The sequence below is a fragment of the Platalea leucorodia genome (assembly GCF_965183815.1).
Source record: "Platalea leucorodia genome assembly, chromosome: 9".
NCBI lineage: Eukaryota > Metazoa > Chordata > Aves > Pelecaniformes > Threskiornithidae > Platalea > Platalea leucorodia.
The window spans coordinates 7,429,476-7,442,313 of NC_138831.1; the positions used below are offsets into that span (position 1 = coordinate 7,429,476).

At 48.0% G+C, this 12,838-nt stretch overlaps 1 protein-coding gene across 4 annotated transcripts in view; it reads right to left on the reverse strand.

The window, feature by feature from the left end:
- The window catches only part of CADPS (calcium dependent secretion activator), a gene marked incomplete at both ends in the record, with an annotated part of 223,892 nt that overhangs the window by 128,457 nt on the left and 82,597 nt on the right, over positions 1 to 12,838 (reverse strand). For all 4 annotated transcript variants that reach the window (XM_082322562.1, XM_082322559.1, XM_082322560.1 and 1 more), the window contains 3 exons: positions 5,120 to 5,241; positions 7,531 to 7,767; positions 12,116 to 12,196. In XM_082322562.1, coding sequence (XP_082178688.1) covers positions 5,120 to 5,241; positions 7,531 to 7,767; positions 12,116 to 12,196 — 440 coding nt within the window. The remainder of the gene's footprint in view (positions 1 to 5,119; positions 5,242 to 7,530; positions 7,768 to 12,115; positions 12,197 to 12,838) is intronic.

A 12,838-nucleotide genomic window follows, 5' to 3' on the forward strand; every position in this document is an offset into this window, starting at 1 on the left:
AACCCCTTTAGTTTAGTGGAGCTAAATTTGTTCTGCAGCATGCAGAATATTTGTAATTTATACATCTTGAAAGGACCTTTCTTATTTTACCAGGGGGAAGTGTTCCCATCTCCCAACTAACTGTGACAGCAAAACACTGACTGCAACAAAATGCTCTTATCACGCTCCTACTCCGCGCAAAGCCACTGAGCATCACTTCAAACTCCAGGGCCTGAGGCAGGGAATTCCTGAATGAAGAGACCAGATTTTCCCCTTCTGCAAAGAGAGAGAGGGCATCCCTGCTCACCAGCCTCCCTTCCCGCAGAGCTTCTCCCTTTGCTGCTCCGTGCCCATCCTCCCGAAGGAGACAGTCACGGAAGGGCGCTGAGGAAGGACGCTGTGGCGTTCCTGTCCCTCCTCACGGTCAGGCAGAGGGCTCTGCTGGATGCGGCACACCAGTTTGAAATGAAGACCCTAGTCGAGCGATAAGCTTGGAGGGTTTGGTGTAGGGATCCAAACAAGGGCAGCCTGTGGCAGCAGAGATAAGCAGCTGAGCCGTCAGAGCACCTTGAAAGCAAATCAGGGAGCAGCATCAGGCGTGAGCACAAAGACAAAACAGGGCATCCCTCTCTCCTAGCACAGTGGCTAAGGGAACAGAGATGGAGGGGTTTAAAAGTTTACCAAAGACTTTACTTTATCAAGAGTGAATTTCTGGAAAGGGCAGGAGGGCCAAGCTCTTGGTCACAACAAACAACGTAAGAAGTGACACAGAGTCAGATGAGACCCATTGAGTGTCCTCTCTCCAGCACGGCCCTATGGCACATGCTTAAGAAAAGTGCAGGAGGAAAAAAAAAAAAAAAACAACAGGCAATAAAGAGTGATCTTTCCTCCTTCAAAAATAGTAAGCTTCATCCTCACTTCTCATACTCTGAGCTACTGCACAACTCTTGCACTAGTCCTGGAGAGGTTGCTCTGCAAGGAGGGATATTTAACCTCCAAATGAAGGCACTTCCAGAGTCAGAGGAGCAGCCCACACCTCCGTCCCTTCTCAGGCATGCCAAAATGCCCAGACAGGTTGCCCAGATTCACCCCGAACCACTTATCTACTGCTTTTAACCCAAATGGTTCAGCTAAGTTGAATGCACCTGATTCTCACTACTGTGAGCCAGGGGAGAATGAGACTTGTCTGCATGCTGAAGTACGTCCAGGTGAATATACTGCGTTTATTTACAAGGCACGTAGGATCTTACTCTTGTTTGGGTCTCTGTTTTCTTTTGTTCTGCTCACATCAGAAAAAGGCGATATGATAAGATGAATCACTGGTACAGCCCATGAGCACTGCTACAAGCACAGGTCACTGTTTAAATATATCCAGCAGCCTCTTTAGTGACTGTAGGACAGGGGTGCTGTGGCTGGACCTTTTGTGCTATTCCCAGACCCCTCAGCAACCTTGTTCTCAGGCCATGCAAACGGCAGCGCTGCCAATGCAGCTCCTGGAAGGGGAGTGTTGGAGACGTGCAGAGCCACCTCACTCTCCACGCTTTGCAGAGGGCAGACATCAGGACAACGTGCAGGGAAGAAAAGCGGTATAAAAACCTCGAAGATCTGCAAGAATACAATCCCAGCATGAAAAGCAGTAAAATCCCACTCGCACTGGTATTTGGGATATTTTGTAGAGGCATCTGCGGGTTAGGGCATAATACAAAGGCTTTTTCTTACACAACTTATTAAAAGCACTACTAATAATACACTGCAAGCCTGATCTGAAATAACCCTTGCTATTTCAGGTCTGGCTTTCTCTAGTACTGTGCCATCCTCTGTACCCGCGCTGAGGCAGATAATCCACACATGAAGGGATTGGGCTTAAAATGTCAGGAATCCAACATGGAGCTTGAGAAGAAACAGAAGACCAGTATTTACGGCCGTCCTGAGAGCCACACTCCTTGCACACGACTCATCTGATCGCTTGGTACACATGGCTGCTAACCTTGCTGCTACCCTGCCTCTTTCAAGATCTACAAACAGGATTCAAGCTCCGAAGTCACTAAGATGCTTTCAAATATCTTATTCGCAAAAACTGCTGGTTTTGCACCAGGGAAGACAAAAGGTGAATCCCTCACAGACCTAGACCAGTGCTTTTGGAAATCCTTCCCTGGCTGGAAAATTGCCTTTTTCTGTTAGGGGAGCAGAGCCCAGGTTAGCATCCCTGGCATGGCATTGAGACGAAGAGCAGCCACTGCCACCGGTGTTGTGTGGCCTGGGCATTTTAGCTGAGTGCTGGCATTTCAAGGACACGTGAGAATACAGTGAACAACTCCATGAGTCATTCTTGGGTAAAAAGATGTCCTACAAGATTGTGTGGCCCCGTGACACTCTCCTTTCCACCTCCCCAGGACACAGGGCTGTTGTACAAAAGGGAAGTCTTCCAGTGAATCTTACTGTTCAAATGTAAGTTTTTTTCCCCTGATGCATATGAGAAAATTAGTCTTTTGTAGCCTGTAGAGCCTCCAGATGATGGCAAAACTGAATTTCAGGCAGTTTGAAGAGTTACAGTCTCATCTGAGAAAATACTGTCTGTTTCCAGAACTGTATTCACCGCATCTTCTGAGCACAGGCACTTAACCTGAATTTCTATTTTTTGAGCCTCTGAGATAGAAAAGTTTTGGGTTGGACAGGGGTAACCTGCTTCAGTATTTACACTTTCATAGTGCTGAGGCTCAAAATCCTCGCAGCGTGCTCCTCACCCCCAGGCCAGGCAGCATCCCCTGCCAAAGCACACAAAACCTGGGACGCCTGGGGAGCGAGCGAGCTCCCCTGGAGAGCAGTCCAGCATGCTTTTGCTGATCTAGTTCCTTTATCAATGAGGGTTTTGCTTATGATAAAAAGCACACAAGCAAACACGGTGTGAATGACCTCGGTGAGAGTGATGTCAGCATCTAAAGAGACACTCCAGAGGGCTGTTTTGGCTGACCATGGATCTTTTGTCTGCAAGGCAGCATCGCTCAAAAATGCACCAAAGACTTCTCTGAGCTATTTCTATCACTGCCCTCATCACTGGAGTACCTGAGGGCCTTCAGGTCTTGTATTAAGCAACACGACAAACCCGTCACGTCTGGTTCATTCTCTCCTTCTCTTCTGAAGAGGAGAATGTAAGTGCAGTAAATTGCTTTCATAGGGTTTTCCCTGCCTGGGCTGTTGTGTCTGGGAGGGGAAGCAAGGTGAAAGAAGCACTTATAATGCGGAGAAGAAAAAAGGACAAGCTTACTGTGATGGTCTCTGGTTTCTGTGGAAGGCAATTCTGGAGCCTTGGCTTGGGTAGTCTTTGGTTTTGGAAGTAAAAAGTCCCAGGGCCCTCAAGAAATGCAACTGTCAAACCTACTCCCCTCCTAAGGCTTTTCCATAGGTATCAGCCCAAGCGATGGAGCAAACCAGGAGACTTCAAGCCCGACTCGCACCTCTATGGGAAGCCAGTGCAGAGAGAGGATGAGTGTGATGGACTTGCATAACTCATATCACGCCGCAGCCTTCAGCATTGGCTGCATTTTCCTGCGGGCTGATGGCTTCATGCCCAGACACTGTACATTTCATTATGATAAAAAGACCCACTCAATTAAAGAGCTCACTCCTGCAGCCCTTATTTTCACAACAACACTGGTATAAACAGTCCTATGGCTAACAGCAAGAAGGCTTGCATAAGAAAGGACGGATCCTTGAGCAAAAGTGAGATGAACAGACCAAGCTAAACCAGCACAGAAGTGTACTTTTCAGTATGAGTAGTAGTAATTTCCCCTAAATAGAGCCCAACTTTCTCCACTGAAGCAACAAAAATACCTAAAATAGTGACAACTGCAGGTTCTTATGGAAATTTTCTTCCTAGCACAGCTCTCCTACTTCCTTCTCTGAAGCAGATTTCAAAGCATTTTGAAAAGTAAGCCAGGCTGCAGCACTTTCCCTGATTGGGAATATTGTTTTTAAACCGCTTACTGCAGATTCCTGCTCTTCCAGTACAGCGCAGGGTGCAAGGCATCAGCAGTTTCTGCGCTTCCATGTGAGGACAACCGCCCAGGGAAGGCAGCCTGCCTTCGGCTCTGCTCTCCCCCTGCCTGCATCAGCTGGCCTTGAACTGCCTGCCTGCAGCGCTTGTGCACTCGCATGTAACACGCCGGGTGTTCTTGGCTTTCCTTCCACAAGCTTAAGAAGCTCCTGGTGAAACGCCACTGGCGACCGGTCACTTGGAGGGAATGGGATATGGGAACAGAGAGGGAATATCCCAACAGCAGCCCCTCCTGCACTGTGTCCCACCACCGGAGGAGGCTTCATATCACCTTGGCAATTCTCCACTGTGAGGAGGCACACCAAGAATTTCATTTAATGTGAAATCTCCACAGTGAACCAGAGGAAAACTGCCTGAAATCCATACAGATAGTGTTTCAAGTTAACTAATCCCACAAATGGGAAAGGAAATAAGCCATTCATCATTTTTTCCTTCCAAATTAACAAAGATCAATCACTAATAGCAGGCTTATAACAACATCTGGGGAAGACAAAAAAGCCAAGTATGGGGCCAAGGCTGGGGATTTGGGGACCAGGTCAAGGAGGACAGAACAAGACTCTGCCCTTGAACTGGACCAGAGCAGAGTGGCCTCAGATAGCGCTTTAGCTGAGTGACTTGAAGCTTTCCCCAGCTCCTCCCTTCCACCTCTGGCTGTGGCTGCTGGAGCATGTCCCTGCCAGCTGTTTCTCTTTCTCATAGGACCACTGACAAGGAGGACGAGCTTATGTACCTACACCTGATGGCACCAATTCAGATGGACACTCAGACAAGTATTTATCTAAGCACATGCTTAACTCCATCCCTATTTAGCAAAGTACTTACGTATAGGCACAAATTTATGTCTCTATGGCTACAAGAGACGTAAGCCTGTTATTAACACTTTTTTTTCTCAGTCAGGGCTTATGTGCCATTCTTAGTCGCAGGACGATGCTCTGCATACGTGGAAGGCCACGTTTCTCCTCTGCTTCTCAGAGTCCCCTCTGGCCTCCCCATGCAGGAGCCAGAGCTAGCCGCAGCGGCTCAGCAGCACAGAGATGGGGCAGAGGAGGGCATGGTGTAGAGAGCAAAAGGCAAAGCAAGGCTTACGTTGGCTTTGAGGCTTCAGCCTGGTCAGTCTGCAGTTTCTCCCCACCTTCGACTTCCATGGTGCAGTACACAATGCGGTTGGGGGCCAGTGACTTCAGACCCTGCACTTCCATGATGACAACCTGCGAGGCAAAGAAAGAGAAGTGTAAGAGGAGCAGCCTCCTTCAGGTCTCGCTCTGGCTGCTGAACCTGCGGGGTCAGCCAGCGCTGGGGTCCTCCATGTGCTGCTGGATGCTCACGGTGGCAGGTGGGCAGGGACGGTGGCACTGCCCAGGCTGAGCAGGGACCATGGCAGCCAGCGAGGTCTGTATGGAGACCAGGAGGTCTCCCTCCGGCTGCACACAGGCTAGCTGAATCCCTTGGGTGCCCAGGGCTGTACCAAACTTCAGGAGACAGGCCTCACAGACATGGTCCTGCCCAACCTAAAAGTGCCTTAATATGTGAAATCCAGAAAAAAGCACACAGCTATTCAGCTTGTGCCAAAAGCCTACTTCCAAGATTAATTATAGAATGGTTTGGGTTTGACCTTTGAAGATCATCTAGTGCAACCCCCCTGCCATGGGCAGGGACATCTTTCACTAGATTAGGTTGCTCAGAGCCCTGTTCAACCTGACCTGGAACAATTCCAGGGATAAGGCATCCACAACTTCTCTGGGCAACCTGTTCCAGTGTCTCACCATCCTCATTGTAAACATTTTCTTCCTTACATTCAATCGAAATCTACTTTCTTTCAGTTTAAAACTGTTGCCCCTTGTCCTGTCACTACAGGCCCTGGTAAAAAGTCTTTCTCCATCTTTCTTACTAAGAAATCACGATCTAAGTTTCTTGCAGGTAATTATCCTTTTTTTTTTTTTTTTTTTTTTAAAGGTGATTAATCCTGTTAACCATGTACCTTAAACATTTCTACAAGACACACAGTGGGAGTTTCTGTTTGTGTTTTATTACAGCTGCCTATGAAGTAGGGGTTTAAAATTCCTCTCCTCAGGTCTTCTGATCTGTCCTTGTGCTCAGGATCCCTCCCCTGGCACACAGAGCTCCGCAGACCCTCTGATGAGCACACATTTTAGGCAAAACCTCTCTTGCAGCAAGAGTTTCGTGCACAGAGCCGTGCACAGACTTGCCAGCTCCTGAAGTCAGTGCTTCACTGAGCTTCTGCTTCCCACCAGATGGGGTTCAGTGGGAGCAAAGGACTTGAGACATCCCGTTGTAAGGGCGAGTCCCTTTATGCACAGCTATACACGCTGCACAGGCTTTTCCAACAGAGAGGTCTACTGCTTTCTGACAGTTCCCTGCTCCTCTGTATGGGAACGCTTAGAAGTCAGGCTTTATTTGATGCTGCTGTTGAAGGCACCATCTCTGGGTTCATAGCCCTATTTTTAAATAAGACTGAGCTGAATATTATAAAGATGGTTTCAGACATCTAATGAGTTCAACTCTGAGACTGCACAACCAGCATCATTAAGTTTTGCATTGGCATGATATATATAACAAGAGACCCCACAGGAAGAGAAATAAACAGGAAACTACACAAAAATAGAATTTTCTGATTTTTCTGCATCCCACATTTTGGACCCCATCCTGGTAGTTGTGTTGACAATGTAACATAAACCCACTCATTGACAGACAACAACTCTGTATGGGTGTGCTGATGACTCCCTGGAGTAAATGTCTTGCCTAGACTGCAAATATGTTTGCACAGAACAATTAAGTTGGCTGAAAACAGCTACTGCAGCAACACTGCTTCCAGGGCTGAGGCAGCCCGTGTCGGAGGGAACGGCAGGTCCCTGCAGCACCCTGCCTTCCCCTGGGCTGTGCAGACAAACTGCTCGACAAAGCACTGAGCAGAAGGTCAGGGCTCAACACAAAGCAAAGAGCGAGCCAGCAAAGCACAGCATCTCCACACAAACTGCAAGTCAATCTGTTGGGTGCATTCAAACCCCAGCGATTTTTAACAATTCTCCCAAGGGGAGGCAAGGCTTGCAGGGAAATACAGTGACACCCCTAACTGGCAATAATTAAACACATATTGACATTTATGGGGTTGCATTATTGTACTGGTTTCAGGGAGAATACAGGCTGAGGGTTACTGGGGTACACTCAGTAACAAGCCACATGAAGAGGTCAGTTAATGATGCAGATTTCTGAGCCATTTGATACACATCAGCAGGGAATGCCAGACAGCTTATCTCACACAGTTTGTTCCAACAAGATGGTGAGACACCAGAAAGGACATAGTGTTTGACCACAGGCAAAGCTTCTGGTAACCGAGAGAGGAGCCATTCCTCATGGAGATCAGAAAGTGATTTCTACTGAACTCTCTTCACCTAACTTAAGTTTGAACTGAGCAGAAGTCAGCTGCTGTGGTTTTCTTTCCCACAAACTCTGCACACTGTCATGTGTGTGAAGCTTACCTCCAGGGAGAACGACAACACAACGTCTGACTTGGAAAGCTGGTTCTCATTTTCTTCTCCCATGTCAATTATTGAGGTGTTGTGGCTGCGTTTCAGCTTCTGCAGCTTGAACTCGGAGCCTCCTTTAGACACAGGCATGCTCTCCAAGTTTGCCATCAGGAGATTGACAGATGACTTCAGCTCCTCAATGTACATGTTTTCCATTTCTTTGGACACAAACTTCGGAAACTTGCGCTCCTTGGATTTGGAAACAAAAACAACAGAATGAATTGCGGTGACAACCAGCAACCACTTGTTGCACTGGGAAAATCCCCCAGGAGCATCTGCAGAGAGGTTTGCGAGCAGGGAACTCCCACAAACCAGATGACAAATTACAGCTTCCCCCTGTGTAATGTAGAAACATTACTGTTAGCTTCCCATAGAATTACTACTTGGTACTTTTCCAACTTTACTGTTTCTTGCATGCACTTGCATTTCATTCATTTTTCTATCTGCAAATGGCCTTCTTCATATATATGGATTTACAATTACAAACACTCCAGGCCCGATCTCAGCTGAACTTTGTGATTGACAGCAATTTACTAATGATTCAAAGGATGCTGACAGTTAGGGACTCGTTTTCCCGTCTCCCAAATGCGCCAACTCTTTTTGAAACACTTCTGAGCAGTTGCTCCATTAGTTTTCTAGGTGTGAAAGGAGCCCAAGGAGGGAAAATCAGCAATGTGCGGGCAGGAATGTGTGGTCCTAACTGGAAGAAGGGGTAAAACACCCTTTCCACTACTTGCCAGGGCCTGTGTCTCCCTCCAACAAGACACTCTTTCACTGTGAGACCCTCTGATGCTGCTTGTTGTAAACACGACACTTAAACATTAAAACCAAAGCTGACAATGAGAGCAAAATGCGATGTGCCCCAAAGCGTGTTCTCAGCTTTGAACTGTTGCCCATCCTCCAGCTCCGTTAGGATCACTAGTCTGAGCCCTACATCTTCTGACAACTCTGCCCATGCCCCGAACCTGCTCAGGATTTGACCGTGTCTCAGTGGGTTATGAGAGATTGTGCAAGGCGTACGAGAGCGAGGCAGCATCTGCAGCCAGGGAACTCGAGGCCGATGCACGAAGTACCTTAGTGGCAATTCACAATATTGTAAAAAGCAGTTCTTAAAATGTAGGCTAGAAAACAAGGTCATGTTTCTTCTAGAAGACTGTCATCAGGCTGCTGAAAAAGTACTCCACTGCACTAGTTTTTGCATCAGTCCTGAATAGCTCACCCATTACAAGCTCACAGCAGCACTCGCACCAAGCAGTTAAAACAGTCTTCTGTTTCCAGCCTCAATCTTGGGAAGCAATTCCCTCATGTAAATTAGACCTGGCATAAGATAAACTACCTAATCAGTCTGGTTTATTGTCTATGCATTATATAAGTTGCAAGCCACCTCTAGAAAAAAAAACACAACTATTTTGTATATTTTGAGAACTACTGCTGAAGCAATGATGTTCAAACATTATTGCTTTTTCACCCTGCTGCTACCCATCTCTCCAGGGACTGCAATTTTGGCACTGCCCCCACAAACCTCTTCGGAAGTGCAGCAAGGACTGAGACATTTCACTATGTGCCAGCAGCAACTTCTCATACCAAGGCTAAAGCCAGGTAGTTTGAAGTGGCGTGTAACAATTTAACTGGGACTGGGTCTGACGATGGAAATGCAGAGATGCAGGTGTGGTCCCAAATTACCCATCAGGCTGGAGACAGAGCTTGGGGAAGTCTGGAGGAAGACACAATCAAGGGATGCAGACAACAGCAAGAAAGGATGCTAGTCACCTCCACATGTACTTGGAGCAGGGAGAGGACCAGAAATGGGGACAAGTGTGGAGAGAGGCAGAGTTAAGAGACTGCAAAGAATGACCAGTCCGGCAGGCTGAAGCAGAGTGGGTCCAGCCCCAGATGGACACATTGCTCTGGTGTCATCCCAAGGTCTCATTTAGTTGCTCCTACATGAGCTCCTTCTTGCCCTTGAGGCCAGGTGACTGGGTGGGGGGAAAGGCACCACAGGACAGCAGAGCACTTGCTACTGCAGAGAAAAATATACCTCTGCCTTGGCATCACTAAGCTTTCAGCTGAAATGCTGCTCGCATTTAGCTGCTGGAAAAGTGCAACAGGCAGAGTGAAAAGCCTGTCCAGATTCAGCTTTAAAACATCCGCTTGACTTTGAGTGTGATCCTCAAGCTGGCTGGCTCCAAGGCTGGGCTTATGTGCTTTGATGGAGTCAGGCTCAGTGGGGGACTCTGCCTAATGCTGCACCGGTGCTGTGCTGAGCTGCACTCTCCTGGGCACAGGAGGAGGTAAAAAGACGCAGAGCTGTGCCCTGGCATCCAGATGCAGGACCTGGCCACTGAGGAAAGCTGGCATGCAGGGTGACTTGTTTGGGGTCACACGCCAGGTCAGACGAGGGCTTGCAGAGCCACCAGTCCTGCAGCACTGTGATCCCAGGTCCCGTTAGACTCCACAGCCTTCATTGCCTCTGAAGTACAAATGTCCTAGCGTGAATTTCTTAATTTATTAATGAGGCGATAATTTTCCTTTAGCATGGAATGTCCAAGACAGCCACCTCAGGGCTGGTTTCACGAACACAGTAAGTCTCCCTGTGCAGCAAATCTACATTAAAAGCTGCAAATTGGAGATAAAATTGGAAATGCTGTCCTTTCATTGAGCTGAATTGTGAACCTGCCCTATGCTAGAGGGAAAGTAGCCTTGCCCAGAAAGCAGGATACAGAGAAGGATTCAAAAGGTATTTGATGCCTCCAAAAGATGGTATTCATGGGTCTGAAAGAACAAGGTGTCTCTCGTAGGCAGGTGCTGATGGGATCTGACATTCTGGAGAGAAGGCCTGCAGCATTAATGTGAAGGAGATTAAATATCAGTACCTGCCAACTGGATCACAGGTAAGTCACTTTTACTCTAAACCACCCCCAAGCTGCACAGCTGTATTTTGAAGGTTGAATTCTGCACGGGGAAATGTCAGGTTGTGTTGAGGACTTTCCCCTGACTGTCTCTCGCAGGGCCAGCAGTGGCATGGCTTGCTTTCAGCATCCTTGGGGAAGGAATGGAAATGGCAAATTCTTGCTTGCAAAAAATAATTCATGAAGCTGCAGCCTCTGCTGGCTGCTACTGAACCATGCATATTGTTGTCCTACATGCCATAAAGAGAAAATGAAACACCGAAACCAGGCAATCTCATTCTGGCACCTAGTGCCTGGCTACCCATCTCAGAACCGGAGCAGCAGCGCTCTGCACAGGGGCTTGCATTTTGCTGCAAATAAAAAATACTGTAGGTTTTCTTGACAATAAAATGGCAAAGGGCCAAATGCTGAACAAAGGAGCTGCTTGGCTGCACCATCGTTTGGCCACACGGTCCTTGGCCACCTTACTATTTTTATCAGTGAAGTGGGGAACACCAAAACCTACCTCCCCACAGCCGCAATAGTAGTAGCTGTTTAAAAGAAGCGTTAGTGAGGGCTAACTGCACAGGCACTACTGGCATCCTTGCTAAGGCCTGACCATGAATGAACGGGCTTTGCTTTTCACACCCAGGGATCTCAGCGCGGTCACAAACAGCTCTGCTATTACCTTTCTCATAAAACCCCACCATTTGGCACAGCTCAGTGCCAGGAGGACTGCTGCTGAAAGGCACGTCCCTAGCCTGAGCTCTGTCTCCCTGATTAGACCTTTTCCTTCTAGTAATGGTTTCTTGATTATCCAGAACAGACAGATAGATTATTCCCAATGACTTCAGCCCCATTGGGGCTTTATCTGTGACTCAGGGCATCTGATTAGAGGCAAGGATAAAATCTCGGCCATACTGATGTCAACAGGATCCACGGTTTCTGTCCATCTATAGTCCATCGGAGGCCACGTCAATCTGCACTGTGTGAGGGTGGGATTTGCTCCTAGGGAGGTGCCACCTTACAGAAGGGTCTCTGGGGAGTTTAGCCGAGTGCTTGGTTACAAAAACTGTTTTGAGGTCCCATGTCTGCTGCTCCAGATGGCAGTGACATCTGCATGGTGCAATGCTAGCCTGACTGCTCTTGTGCAAAGCGTGAACATGTTTGGGACAGCGTATCTGAAGCACCTTTACTGAGGCAGCACCCACCTACAGGCAGGGAACTGTGGCTCCCAGCAAGCCAGCGAATGGCACAAACCTCTTTAGGGCAACTCCTGGCTCATTTTTACATGCCATCACCCCCCTTACTGCCCAGCATGTAAGTTTGACAAAGAGGGCTTAGATGCGCACTTGCAGATCTAGCTGGAGCACTTCAGGACAATTTCTTCCCCACTTCTGAGGATTCGTAAGGGATTTTGCAGGAACCTAAACTCTCCCAGCTCATCAGGACATTCCGAGAAATGCACATCACAACAGCTTCAGCTGTACTTGTTGCCTTGTTTGTCGTTAAAAATCTGCACGTTTTTAACTGGTGATTATTGGGAGAAGAAACCTGTGAGGGAGGGGCAGAACCTGGAGGCTGCATCAAACTACTTATGTGCTTCTATATGAGGAGCTTGTTAATATAAAAGTTTTTTTTTTTTTTACCTTAGCAATTTGCTCTGCCATTTGAAGACGTCCATCTAACTCGCGTCTGATCTGCGCTGCTTGCTCATCTGGGTTGTCCAGCTGTATAAAAACAAAAAGCAAATCAAGGTGAAAAATTAACCAATGCAGCACCTTTACAAGTTCTTCAGGCTGACCATCTGTATTACGTTATCAATTAAGTAGAGCATAGAGGGAGCGGTGACGGGCCCCGCTCTGGGACAGAGCCCCCCACAAAGGCTGCACACAACGTTTACAAGGTCCCAAGACGGACACGAGCAGGGGACTGTGCAGACCCTGTTTTGATGCCTGCCCAGCTGCCTCCTGGGGCTGAGCATCCTCACCCCAAGGTCTTACACCCACTTTACCCTGTGAGCTAGTTTGGCAGCAAGCCTCACTGGTGACTAGCTGAACCCCTGAAAAGCGGGGTGCCCTCCAGAGGCTACCACTTTGCTGGTGCTTGGGAAGCCATAGACTCCCCTGTGTTGGGGCAGGACACACGGCAGCTCCAAATCACCAAGCCAAACAACCCCTGCCCCTGCTTGCCACCCAGAAAAAGACAGAAGAAGGCTCAGCAGAAATGCACAATAGCATTTGCTTATTTTCTTTCCCTTTTCCCCCATATTGCTGCATCCTTGTGCTACCACCCGATCCATGCCATCAGTTTTCCTGCTGCCTTCAGCAGAGATTTTTTGTTTGTTTGTTTTGCAACACACTGCCCACAGC